The sequence below is a fragment of the Garra rufa genome, chromosome 23 (assembly GCF_049309525.1).
Source record: "Garra rufa chromosome 23, GarRuf1.0, whole genome shotgun sequence".
NCBI classification, from domain to species: domain Eukaryota; kingdom Metazoa; phylum Chordata; class Actinopteri; order Cypriniformes; family Cyprinidae; genus Garra; species Garra rufa.
The window spans coordinates 35740382-35753484 of NC_133383.1; the positions used below are offsets into that span (position 1 = coordinate 35740382).

The 13103-nt window shown below is 40.6% G+C and overlaps 2 protein-coding genes across 2 annotated transcripts; one reads left to right on the forward strand and one right to left on the reverse strand.

Moving 5' to 3' along the window:
- The first annotated feature begins 5757 nt into the window (after positions 1–5757).
- LOC141299685 (fish-egg lectin-like) lies at positions 5758–7443 on the forward strand. The gene is made up of 5 exons (XM_073830070.1): positions 5758–5978; positions 6075–6302; positions 6462–6673; positions 6832–6959; positions 7058–7443. The coding sequence occupies exons 1-5, from the start codon at positions 5921–5923 to the stop codon at positions 7200–7202; spliced, it is 771 nt and encodes a 256-aa protein (XP_073686171.1). The 5' UTR covers positions 5758–5920; the 3' UTR covers positions 7203–7443.
- A 3383-nt stretch (positions 7444–10826) lies between these two features.
- LOC141299023 (uncharacterized) lies at positions 10827–13103 on the reverse strand. The gene has a single exon (XM_073829302.1). The coding sequence runs from the start codon at positions 13101–13103 to the stop codon at positions 10827–10829; it is 2277 nt and encodes a 758-aa protein (XP_073685403.1).

Genomic DNA, 13103 nt, shown 5'->3' on the forward strand with positions numbered 1-13103 from the left:
AATACAAGCTTAATCTGTATACAGTAATACAATATGTAATAAGAGGGGGAAAAAATAATAATAAAAAAATAAAAATAAACTAATACCATAGCATAGAGAGAAAAAAATAAATAAATAAACGTATAAATAAAAAGTAAATAAATAAACAAAAACTAAATTAAAACCTAGAAACAACTAAGCAATAGTTCAAATTTTCTTCCTTTTCCCTTACATATACAAAAATTATATTGTGGGAGCATAACCTGAAAAAAAGTTCTCCGTGAAATGTAACAACAAATGTAAAAGACTTTTTAAAAACTTCTATTTCTGATAAAAATAAATTACATTTTGGTATGCATTTAGCAAATTTCTGTTTATGAATATAATATTTGCCTTGCAAAATGTAAAAGTTAACAACGTACTCAATCATTTTACTTTTATGAGAATAAGTACAGATAACATATTTTAAAGAAAGCATATAATTAACATTTCTTTGCAGAAATAGAAAGGTGCTAACATCAGACCAAAAACTAAGAGACAATTCACAATTATAAAACAAATGACACAAGTCTTCCTCATGTGTGTTACAAAAACTGCGGGTATTATCAATGTCTATGAATTTAGAAAGAGCTACTTTACATGGATACATTTCGTGAAGTATTTTGAAATGCACCGCTGTAAGGCTACCGATGGGGAGGGGAGTCACACGATGACGCATTGACGTGGGCGGGGTTGGATGTCCACCGCTGGCTGCAGCGAGCCCTACTTGGAGGAAAACAACGTCTATTTATGGAATTACCCATATAACCAATAGATGGCAGCAGAGGATTATTTATTGTGAAGCTGACTTTTAAAATCCCTATATATTTTTCAAGACGTCTTGCTTTTTGATTTATTATAAAATTACTAGTATAATAAATTGTAGTATTATTGATGGTATAATAATTAAATAATGCACTCAATATGAATCAATATGAATTTGAAATATTTTATAAAATTGAATTACTACATCTTTTAAGTTTTATCTTGAACTGTAAAAGCTATTTATTTAACCAACACAAACTTGCTACTGCTGTAGTTCTGTTACTGTGAAATTAGTCTGAATCATTTAAGCTCTTTTTTTGACATCAGTTTGTAAGCTGTTTGGTCCGGTTATTACTGTCAATCATTATGAAATGCCAGTTTAAAAAAATACGCGAGTAAATCGGCTAAATATGCGCGAATCATTGCTATGATAGCAATGACTCGCGCATATTTAGCCGATTTACTCGCGTATTTTTTTAAACTGGCATTTTTCATTCTTGAAACGGTGTACATGGACGTTTGGTCCTCTTAGACAAACAACACTTTTCTTCGATTGTGAATGTATTATGTAGAGAAAACGAACAAAGTGCGCTCATATTATGCCACAGTACAGTTGACCGGAAATGACTTAGCTGGCTTGAGTAAACAAGGAAGTAATTCGTGCATATGGTCAATTCGTTCTGGAATGTCCCGTTTATCATTAGAACACTCCTGGAAACGGAACTTCAAAGGCGTATGCCGAATCATGATTCAAAACGGAAGGCGTGGATTGGTCATGTGATCAATGTGTGATCATAATTGTGATCATAATTGACTTAAGTAAGTCATAATTTCGACTTTTTAAGTCATAATTTCGACATAGTAAGTCATAATTTCGACTTTTTATCTCATAATTTCGATTTGTTAAGTCATAATTTCGAATTTTTAAGTCATAATTTCGACTTTTTATCTCGTAATTATGACTTAAGTATGTCATAATTTCGACTTTTTAAGGCATGGATTTTTTTCTGACCTGGCGGAAACGGGCTTCCATAGGGAGGGGGGAAACGGGCTTCCATAAAAAAGAGACCGTAATATTGCATTCTAATGTTTTCAATGGCATTTGGATAAGGGTGTTATACGATCTTCCGAACAGCATGAGGCGCTGTCTCGAAAAACGAGGGGTCTGAGAATGCGGGACTCTGGGTGCGGGACTGTCGATGCAGCAGGCTCCGAGTCTGCCCCAGATAGCAAGAACGTTTGGGCCAAATGTGGCTGAAAGCTGTCACGTTTGGCCTAGGTATGGCATGGCTGAGCACATATGGGCCAAACTTGTACCATATATGTTTTGCCATGGCTTTAGAATTGGAGGGAATTTTCATTTGGGTGACTTTTTGTATTAAGGTATATGGCCCATATGACAGTACACAGACAAGAGCCATATTTGGCTAGGCTATGGCACATCCTGAAATATGTTAACTTATGGTTAACATTTGGCTTTTACTTGGAAAAACACACATAACCTGCTATAGTCATGTGTGGCTGGTTTGTGGCAGTCCAAATGTCAGCCCATTCATTCATTCTTCCTGTATTCCTATTGGTGGATTACTGAAAATTTGAAAACATATGTCCGTTATTTCCCGCTCTGCTCCTGAGTCTACAACAGCCTTTGCCCAGACACACTCTTATTCAGGTAAGTGCAGTTTTGGTGTTTTAAATGTTTTATAGGGAAGTAATGGTACGCTTATTCGTACAGAAAAAAATTGTGTGCTTAGGTATGTGTACCGAACAAACACAGTTTCGTTTTGCCCACGATCATGTGCTGAATTCATATGCATGAATAAAACGTCACTATACATACCTGCTGTCCAGAAATCATGATAAGATTTGGGTTTTGTTATTTTCGATAAGTCTCATCTTTAAAATTATGTCTATTATATCAGAAAATTTAAACGATAAATGCCTTTTTGACGCTCTTTGATGTTACGTGACAGACCGCTGTAAGTGATGTTACAAGCGGAGAGCGCATGAATGCGATCATCCTTTCTCCTTTCTACTAGTTATAACGTGATTTAAAAACTAACAAATCTTTCGTCTCACGTAATCTCAATTAGTTTGAATACCGTCGAAAAATGCTAATAAAACAGGATTACCTTTACCACCAGCGAGCACTCATGTCATGGCTTGTTTTAATATTCAAATATCTAATTCTAATTATGATATGCTAATAATCTTTTTTCTCTCCTTTTTCCTGACAGATTGTGAAAGAAAGGCTGGTGAGACTTACTAAAAGTATCCATTATTGTACATTTATTTACTCATTTGACATTTACACCACATTTTATGTTCTGTATTGTACTTCTGTTATTAAAATTGTATTATATTAAAAATGTCTGTGAATCAATTTTGTGTTTAATACGTGTTTAAGATTTACTGTGTAATTGGTATTTTAAATAAATAATAGGTGTGGCATAAATATGGTTAAATTATGGCTTTTGATCTATCAGCCACATGTGGTCCACATAGGGGCCATTGCCCTTTACAGAACTCAGCCATATAAGAATAACACATAAGATCCATATATCAGCCACATCTGTTTTCATGATTTGGCTCATTTTAGGTTGGGTTATGGCACTGTTTTGGTTCGGTTCTGGGTAAAAAGATGTGGACCAGTTTTGGGCCGGGGAACCTAAACTTATCTGGGCCACACTTTAGCTGTTGGTATGGGCCAGATCCGGCCCAGAGGAAATTTGCTGACTGGGGCAGCTTGATAATGTTGGGGGATTTTTATTATTTATATTTATTTATATTAAAGCCTTTATTATTTCTAATATCTAATATTAATATCTAGTATTATTACACGGCTCTTTGGAATGCTTGATTCTGATTGGTCGGTTGAGACATTTGCAGGTTCGTTCTTTTCAAATAATCACCGCTCTACTTGTATGTTTAAAATCCCTCCGTGCCAACAAAGATTCCCGTTTGGCGCCATCTTGTGACAAACTCTGGACAACCACAATTAACAATGGAAAATTTCGACATTAATCTATTTAAATTGTCTTACTAACGTACATAGTTTGAATGTTAGTCACGTGGTACTATATCGTTTCGCGGAAGGATAAAAATGTTAATTTAAAACAAATATGCCAATAAAAGGTTTCAAATTCATATTCATGTCCAGTTTTTTTCCTTATGTGGCAAGTAGCCGTGTAATAAGCGGGATAATGTACAGGCAGCCTGTAGTTATCGCGAAATAAGCCCCTTCAGTGTAGACTGATCACACTGTCGGGGCTTATTTCTGCGATAACTACCGGCTGCCTGTACATTATCCCTTACTTATTTCTAATATCTACTAACTCTACAGCTGTGAAATAAAATGTACTTCAAGGACTCTCTTTTCATTCATAAAACGGCATCGGAAAAACAACGTCTTTTTTTGGCTAAAATAATATGGAATTACCCATATAACCAATAGATGGCAGCAGAGGATTTATTATTATGCAGCTGCCTTTTAAACTCTCTATATTTTTCAAGACGTCTTGCTTTTCAATTTACTATAAAATTACTAATAAATTGTAGTTCTTTTACCGCACTGAAGTATATAGTATAGTAAGTGCAGAAAATCATTAAGCTCACACACAAACAGCCTATAAGGGTGAATTATTTAAATACTAATATGTAGTTCACTACAAATACGTTAAATATTTATGGTATAAGACTTAAATACTTCACTCAATATGAATCTGAAATATTTTATATAATTTAATAACTACATCTTAAGTTTTATCTTGAACTGTAAAATCTATTAAATAGACTATATTTAACCAACACATGACTTGACTAAACAAGGAAGTAAATTCGTGCATATGGGCAGTGGTAATTGCATATGTATTTATAAAATGAAAGACAGTAAAAATATCATATAATGTGTATGAATGTTACATTTAACAGCTTGGGGAATGTATGACATCATATTATCAAATGCAAGTAAACTTTTAAAACATTTAAAATGCATTATTTTTGGCATAATTAACAATGCTATATTTATTTATGATATAAAAATTACATAAAATGTAAATGAATGTCAATTTAAAAGTTTAAAAGTTTCAAAATTTTACTTACATTTTGATAATAAGCTGCGTGGGCGAAAATTACATGTAAACGATTTTAAGATTTAAGATTTATTTTGGCTATAGCCAAGCTACTATAATAATGCTGCGTTCCAGGCAGTTTTTTTCAACTGGTAAATCACCACTTCAAACCACGACTCACGACTTTGTAGCGTTCCAGGCAAGTCATGCCAAACTGCCTGGGCACATTTATGAATTAGCCTACTATTTTTTTATATTATTATTAATTTGATTGCAACGTGATATTGTCCTAAGCTCTATTTTATCTATATCATACATCTCACGAGTTATTTTGCCAAAATATTACATGTATTCAAATTCAAGGTTATTTGGGCTAGAAGGGGGTATACAAACAGCCGGACTATAACGGGACGAGACGGTGAAATGACAGCTTTTGCTTGCTGGGCAGTCAGAGGACTATCATCTTCTCGTAAATAAACTACCGGTGCTTTTTCAAAGTTCTCAATGTCTCCTTTTAAATGTCAGGGCCCTTGGCAGTCTACCAATGAAGTGTGGCGCTACTTTGTGCCTCATAAATGGCATAAAACAGTGATTTATTTACATGGCTACTCCGATGCCCCATTGACTCTCATTGACAACCTGTTGTTAGCATCGGCTAACTGACCCCAGATTTCGGACAGCAGGACACAAACCGAGATGAGACATGCAAGGTACGTTCACACTCGGTATCATGATTCAATACACTTTAGGTCAAAATCACACCGGACTTCTCCTTTAAGGTCAGCAAATTGGCCAGAGAATCCGAAAAATACCCAGGAAAGGCGAGTGTATGAAATAATAGCAAAAGTTGCAAACCAAAAACTAAACAACTGTTAAAGAACAGAGATTAGTCTGCTATATACACCTGTTAATTAGGTTGATTACTGATTGTGCTCCTCTTGTGTTTAATCAGGTTAATTACCTGAACGTGTTCCTCCCAAACTGTTAATAAAACATCAGTTAAATACACTTTCATAAATGAGTTCTAGTTTTGAGTAGGTCCAGACAATAGATTGTATTGTGGTGCAATGAAGGTTTACTCAAGCATCCTGCTACTCTTCTGCTGCCAGCTCCTTCACACTCTGGGTAAGCGATGTTGTTGTTGTTTTTAAGTAGAAGGTTTTTAATTTTTGAAAGTATCTGTATTTGTAATCACTGATAATTTTAATTATGTTTTCACAGCTTTAGACTGTACCGTGATGAGCGGTAACCTGAAGCAGATAGATGCTGGATCAGGATCCGTGGTTGGAGTAAACGATCTTAATCAGCCGTTTTACCTGCTTGAAAATATCTTCATAAACATCAATATGTCTCTAAAGCACTTCAGTGTTGGTCCTGCTGGTTGGTTGGGGGTGAATTCAGCAAACAACATCTTCAAGCTTCAGAGTGGTTCCTCCATTCAATTTCCAGGTGAAGAGTTACAAAGAGCAAATTGACATCAATAACACAAGTTTACCCAGTCATGAATTTACATGTTTTATTATTAAAATAATTGAGCAACAATCCCAAAGAAATCATCTTATTTATGGTTCCTATTAAACTAATGTATCTTCCAACCTTTTTTTTAAGGGCTTCTCAAACAGGTGGATGCTGGAGGTGATCAGATCATTGCAGGTGTTAATATGAATGATGACGTATTCTGTTTAAATATGGATGTTAACAACAAATGGCCATCCAGCACTACTCCTTGGGTTCCAATGAATGGAAAGCTGAAGTACTACAGCTGTGGACCGTACAGCTGTTGGGGAGTAAACCGCAATGACCAGATCTTCATCATGAAGGTAATCGCACACCGTTTAATATAGGAGTTGGAGAATAAGTTTAATCTGCCATGTTTAACAGTAAAGATCTCTGGCAAGTGTTTTTTTTATGACAAATATTAAGCAATCACAATGAAAGCTGCAGAAAGATTCTCCTGATGTCTTTTGGTCTCGTGCAGGATGTGTCTAATAACGTCTGCTCTGGGTCTGGCAACTTTGTGAATATTGGAGGACTTCTGTCCATGATCGAAGTAGGAACTGATGGGAGTGTCTTTGGGGTCAACCATCAAGGGAGCTTATTCCAAAGGTGAGCCTGAACAGTCTTGTATTACAAGTTTTATGAACAAAACAATTCATTAATTAAACCAAACGCTGCATTCAAGAAACCCTCATTGTCTATTGCAGAATTGGTGTCACCCGCTCCAACCCCTCTGGGACAGACTGGATCGCAATGGTTGCCTGTCCCAATGGCCACAAGCATGTGAGCTTCGACCTGGGAGTGCTGTGGGTCGTGTGTGTTGATGGCTCCATCCGTAAATGTACTTTATAATCTGTATTGCTCTGCAACAGAGGAGCTCAATCATTAAAGGAAATCTCAGAGCAATCCGTGGAAGTATATTCAAGGTTATAATAAAAGAAATCTATCATTAGTAACACAAAGCTTGATGTATTTCCTTCTATCTTGCTGTTAAACCAAAGCATTATGAAAGCAACAATCTCATCAGTGGAGAAGTTAAGTGATACACAGCACATCCATTGAAATTTATTCTATTAAAAATATCTGACACTTATTCAAATTGTTCATGTTTTATTTCTGTCTGATTAGATTTGCTACAAGCAGGCCCAGAAGAATACATGTTTGTCTAATTATTAATCTACTAAAGTCTGCATTCTTAGATGTTAATACATAATGCTGTGTTAGATCCTGCCGATACATTAGAAATGTTGGCTTTCTTTAGCAGATCCCATTAAAAATATACAGTGATATCCAAAACCACTTAATACCGCATTTTGTCTGACATACTAGCTATAACTAACTTTTCTATTGTACCAAGAGGTAAAAATCAGGTGAACAGCAGGAAACATGCGGAACTTTTAGTTTTTAGACTTAATCTAAAATAAAAAATAAAAAGTACAAAAAATGAAAAATCCATCCTTCACAACGTCATCCTATGATATTACAGTCCTTGAAATGGGGACATTCTCTTATCTTCAACTTGCAGGAAAAGAGTGAATCATGAAATTATTTAACTGAGTATATCATGTCATTCAGAAATATGAAAAAAGGTGTACAAAAAGTTCATGACAGACATAAGCCATTGTTTTCACCCTTAAAGTTGCACATGCACAAATTTCTACTGAGTGTAAACCTTAGGTCCCTCAGAATTTGACAAGAACTAAAGAGCAGAGCCTAAACAATACATACACGACACAAGAATAACAATGACATTTGCAAGAAATTATTGCTGAAAAACTTTTTGAAAATTGGCCCTTGATCTGAGAAATCACAAGGGTGTGAGAAACTCAACCTCGGTTCCCTAAGATAAGGGAATGAGATTTGCATTGTATGCTATAGGGATCTGAATACTGAAGCCTGGAGCCTGAAGCCTGCACCACTGGAGTTTAAAACAGTGGTTTGCGAAGCATTAATAAACTAACTAAACTGATAAATAAATTGGAGATTAAAATAATAGCAGTTTTGTCTAATTTTAAATCAATACTAAAAACTGAAATGAAAAGTTTACTTCAGAAATGTACTTTTACTATGGTAAAATAACTGCATAGTGTTGCCGGTGGCGCCCAGGGGCCACCCCTAAAATGACACTGGCCACCCCATTGGCCACCCCAACCAGAAAGAGTGGAGTTTTTTAGAATTATAATTTTATTTTATAAATTTACACGGACGTTGACAAACACAATATTAAAAGTAAATATAATAAACTTGTATGATGTGTGTAGGCTACTGTAGAATACGCTCTCAACCCCTCCCCCTCTTCACATGAGTTGCGGCGACTTCGCTCACTCACAAGCGCAGCCGCACCGCGAAGCATACATAAATAGCTCAGTTTTGTATGCAATGGCAAAGTGATTATATTTCGTTTCGTTATTTTTTGTTCGTTAAATGTAAGTTTTTGATTTTCAAAACGACCAGCGAGTAGATCATAGCCTATGTTTGATCAATTTAGCTTCTCAAATGACCACGACTTGCCTGAAATAAAATCTTTAGATATTAAACAGTTCAAGCATATTGTATATGTTAGTTTAAATGTTTAACCTATATAAATGTGCGCTGTTAGACCCATATCCAATCGTTTGTGTGAAAAGTCAAAGCTAATGCGGGCTTACAGGACTTGGAGGCACCAGCGATCACTTGCACTGGAAACAACTTAAAATATGGCATATGGCATGATTCGGAGCTGTGAAAGGTCTACGTTTATTTGTGTGCACTCACAATATAAAAAACAACTTTGTGAGTTTATAATATAAAAAAGAAAACAATAGGTTACTGTCGTAACCCCGGTTCTCTGAAACATCGAGTGGAGAGATCCACCTATGGGAAGGGCATCCGTACCTGACCTCTGCAGAAGCATCCAATTGCACCAAGTCTGGCTTGACAGACAGGAGCGCGTGCCCACTGGCAGGTAAGGCGCCGCCCCTTACCGGGCGAATAAAACCAATGCACGCGCTACCTTTCCTCAGTGAGCATATTCGCTTCTCGTAGCAAGCGGGGCAAACTTGGTGGATCTCTCCACTCGATGTTTCAGAGAACCGGGGTTACGACAGTAACCTATTGTTCTCTTTCATCATCTCGTGTTCGAGATCCACCTATGGGAGATATGGACAGCTCCCCAGTTGCCCAATACACCCACAGTGAGGCCCTGTAAGCCAGAGGACGGTCACCTGGAGAGGCGGTGCTTGACACGTCACCAAGGATCAGACCCCCATAATGAGCATGAATACCAGCCGTGCAAGAATGAACTGTGGTAACATGCACATAATATGGCCACACACCTCATGCTGATATATTAATAATAATATATGCACACATAATAAAGATGTGGGTGGGGGGGCGGGGGGGCAGATGACTTGCTTAGAAACATGAATAAGCTGAGTTGGACCACTCAAGCCTAAGGTGTTAAGGGTCCGAGGGCGCAACCCAACGAAGAACCCACACCTAAAACAGAATGAGCTACCGGGGTCTGGGTGACATCCAGCCGGTAGTATCTGACAAATGTATGTGGTGAGGCCCAGCTTGCAGCGGCACAAATGTCCTGCAAGGAAACCCCGTTAAACAGAGCCCAGGAGGCTGCCAAGCCTCTAGTGGAGTGAGCTCTGAGGCCCTCTGGAGGACGCACTCCCTTAGATTCATATGCCAAGGAGATGGCTTCCACAAGCCAATGAGAGAGGCATTGCTTAGAAATGGGATTCCCTGTGTTTGGGGGGGCCCAAGAAATGAAGAGCTGGTCGCTCCTTCTGACAGCGCTGGTCCTGTCAATGTAAACCCGTAAAGAGCGAACAGGACATAAAGCGTTCAGCCTCTTATCCTCTGAAGAGGAGAAAGGAGGAGGATGAAAAGCGGAAAGCTGAATCACCTCACACGCAAATGCTGGGAAGCATTTTGGCATAAAGGCTGGGTTAGGCCTTAGAAAGACTCCATTGATGGAGAATTTCGTGCATGAGGAATGGACTGAGAGTGCATGCAAGTCACTGACACGTTTGGCTGATGCCAGTGCCAGGAGCAGAGCTGTCTTAAGAGACAGAAGCTTAAGAGAAATGTCTCCCAGCAGTTCAAAAGGGTATTGAGACAAGACCCCCAGCACCATGGAGAGGTCCCATTCTGGAATCACTTTTTTAGTGACTGGAAGGGAGCGGCGGGCGCCTTTCATAAATCTACGAATGAGGGGGTGTTGCCCCACTGTCGTGCCATCGAACCCAACATGACATGCGGTGATAGCCGCCAAGTAAACCTTAATAGTGGAAAAAGATCTTCCACCATCGATAAGGTCTTGCAAAAAGCTCAAAATAGCAGTGAATGAGCACTGATACGCTATCAGCTGGCGCTCATCGCACCACTGCTCAAACACACGCCACTTGCAGTTGTAAAGAGAGCGTGTGGAGGAGGCTCTGGCATTCTGAATGGTAGCGACAACACGTGGGGGGAGCCCCAACGTGTTTAAGTTTGACCTCTCACGGGCCAGGCCCATAGAGCCACCCTGTCTGGGTGGGGATGGTAGATCTCCCCGTTCGCTTGAGACAGGAGGTCTGTGCGTAGCGGAAGTGGCCACGGCTGTGCATACAGAAGAGGAATTATCTGTGCCAGCCATGGAGATTTGGGCCATCTGGGTGCTATCAGAATGAGCGTCAGGCTCCGTTCTTTCACCCTGGCCAGAGTGGGCGCTATTAACGATAGCGGAGGAAATGCGTAGAGAAGCACTTTGGGCCATGGATGGGCCAGTGCGTCCACGCCGAGGGGGGCGTCCTCGTCCCGTAGCGAGAAGAACATAGGGCACTGGGCATTTTCGTGCGAGGCGAAGAGATCGACGGTCGCCTGACCGAATCTCCTCCACAGTAGCCCCACTATCTGAGGGTGGAGGCGCCAATCCCCATAGAGTGGGTTCCCCCTCGATAGAAGGTCTGCTCCTCTGTTCAGAACGCCTGGGACATGAGTCGCCCGTAACGACAGGAAGTGTCGCCTGCTCCATACTAACAGCCTGTGAGCTAGAGCATGGAGCTTTGAAGAGCGCATCCCCCCTTGACGGTTGATATAAGCCACGGCTGTGGTGTTGTCGCAACGCACCAGCACATGATGCCCTTGCAGGCGGGGCAGAAAGTGATTCAGAGCTTTCCAAACCGTGAGGAGCTCCAAATAATTTATGTGGGCTGAGTGAAGTGTGTTTGGCCACACACCGTTCACTGTTCTGCCCTCCTGTGTGGCACCCCACCCTGTTAAGGAGGCATCTGTCGTCACAACTTTGCGCATCATGATTGCCCCGAGGGGAGTTCCATGAGCGTAAAACGCCACATTCCTCCAGTGGCGCAGCGCTGCAGTGCAAGCGCGCGTCACCGAGACAGAGCGGCAGAGATCGCGTAATGGGCTGAGATGAAGAGATAAAACCCACTTCATGAACGCCCTCATTCTCAGCAGGCCTAAAGGCAGGACATGGACAGCCGAAGCCATAAGACCCTGTAGTCTGAGACATGTGCGATACTGTACCCTCGCCCCTTCTCTGAAAAGCGAGAGGCATTTCAGAAGAGAGAGAGTGCGCTGTTGCGAGAGCCGTGCGCGCATTGTTATAGAGTTCAGCTCCAGCCCCAGAAAAATCACATTCTGCGAAGGAGTGAGATTGCTCTTGCTCACGTTCACTCTGAAGCCGAGCGCTGTGATGTGAGTGAGCACACGGGCAGTGCTTTGTATTGCTTCCTCTCTCGAATCGGCTATGATCAGCCAATCGTCTATGTACGTCAGGATTCTGAGTCCCGCTGCTCTCAGCGGAGCGAGTCCTGCCTCCACACACAGACAGAACGTCCTCGGGCTGAGTGAGAGCCCGAAAGGAAGAACTGTGAACTCGTAACAAATGCCTTGGTAGGCGAAACGAAGGAATTTTCTGTGTGGAGGATAAATGCTTATGTGGAAAAAGGCATCTTTCAGATCGATCACTGTAAAAAACGCAGTGTGATTTACGGATCTTAAAAGAGAGGAGTGACTCAACATTCTGAAATTGTATTTCCTGAGATGTTTGTTCAACACTCTGAGATCCAGAATAGGGCGGAGAGAACCGTCCTTCTTCGGGACTAGGAAATAACGGGAGTAAAACTCCTGACTGCTTGAGTGCGGTGGTACCACTTGCACCGCCCCCTTCTCGAGAAGAGCGGAGATTTCGTCTTTCAGAATGTGAGCGGAGCTCTCTTCCGTGTGAGAAGAGATAACTCCGTTGAAAAGAGGGGGCTTTGTGGCAAACTGAAGTCTGTACCCCTTCATTATAGTACGAATCACCCATTCGGGAGCTGACACTGACCGCCAGGCTGCGACCTGATTCATTAGAGACTCCACACAAACCGGAGAGCAGCTTTGGGCTGCTAATACGGCCGGATCGCTCATATGTGATGCAATGGCGCCATCTAGCGGACAGACTAGGGACGGCGTGCAGGGAACCGGAGAGATGTTCTCTCGCTGAAACGAATTTATTAGATTCGTTTCTTTCAGTGTGTTCTTTGTGTTTTGTGTGTTGGGGAACACTGGGGCCGAAGCCTTTATTTGTTTGGTCTGGGGAACAATGAAAGTGCTGTGTGGTGACACTGCTTGTGCACATTCCCTGACAACTGACCCCCTGAACGTGGGGGGATAACACATAACAGCCACTGAACACTCTGGCTGTGGAAGGTGGCCAGCCCTTCCATGGGAGAGCCTCTGTCTTTTGGACGAAGGCTCCGGGGCAGGTAGAGAGTCCAT

What these genes read in the sequence shown, in the direction of transcription:
- LOC141299685 (XM_073830070.1), top strand. Translation starts at nt 5,921, where the DNA reads ATGAAGGTTTACTCAAGCATCCTGCTACTCTTCTGCTGCCAGCTCCTT. An exon ending in CCAGCTCCTTCACACTCTGG is followed by an intron (nt 5,979 to 6,074) that starts GTAAGCGATGTT and finishes ATGTTTTCACAG; the next exon opens with CTTTAGACTGTACCGTGATG. An exon ending in CAAGGGAGCTTATTCCAAAG is followed by an intron (nt 6,960 to 7,057) that starts GTGAGCCTGAAC and finishes TGTCTATTGCAG; the next exon opens with AATTGGTGTCACCCGCTCCA.
- LOC141299023 (XM_073829302.1), bottom strand. Translation starts at nt 13,103, where the DNA reads ATGGACTCTCTACCTGCCCCGGAGCCTTCGTCCAAAAGACAGAGGCTC.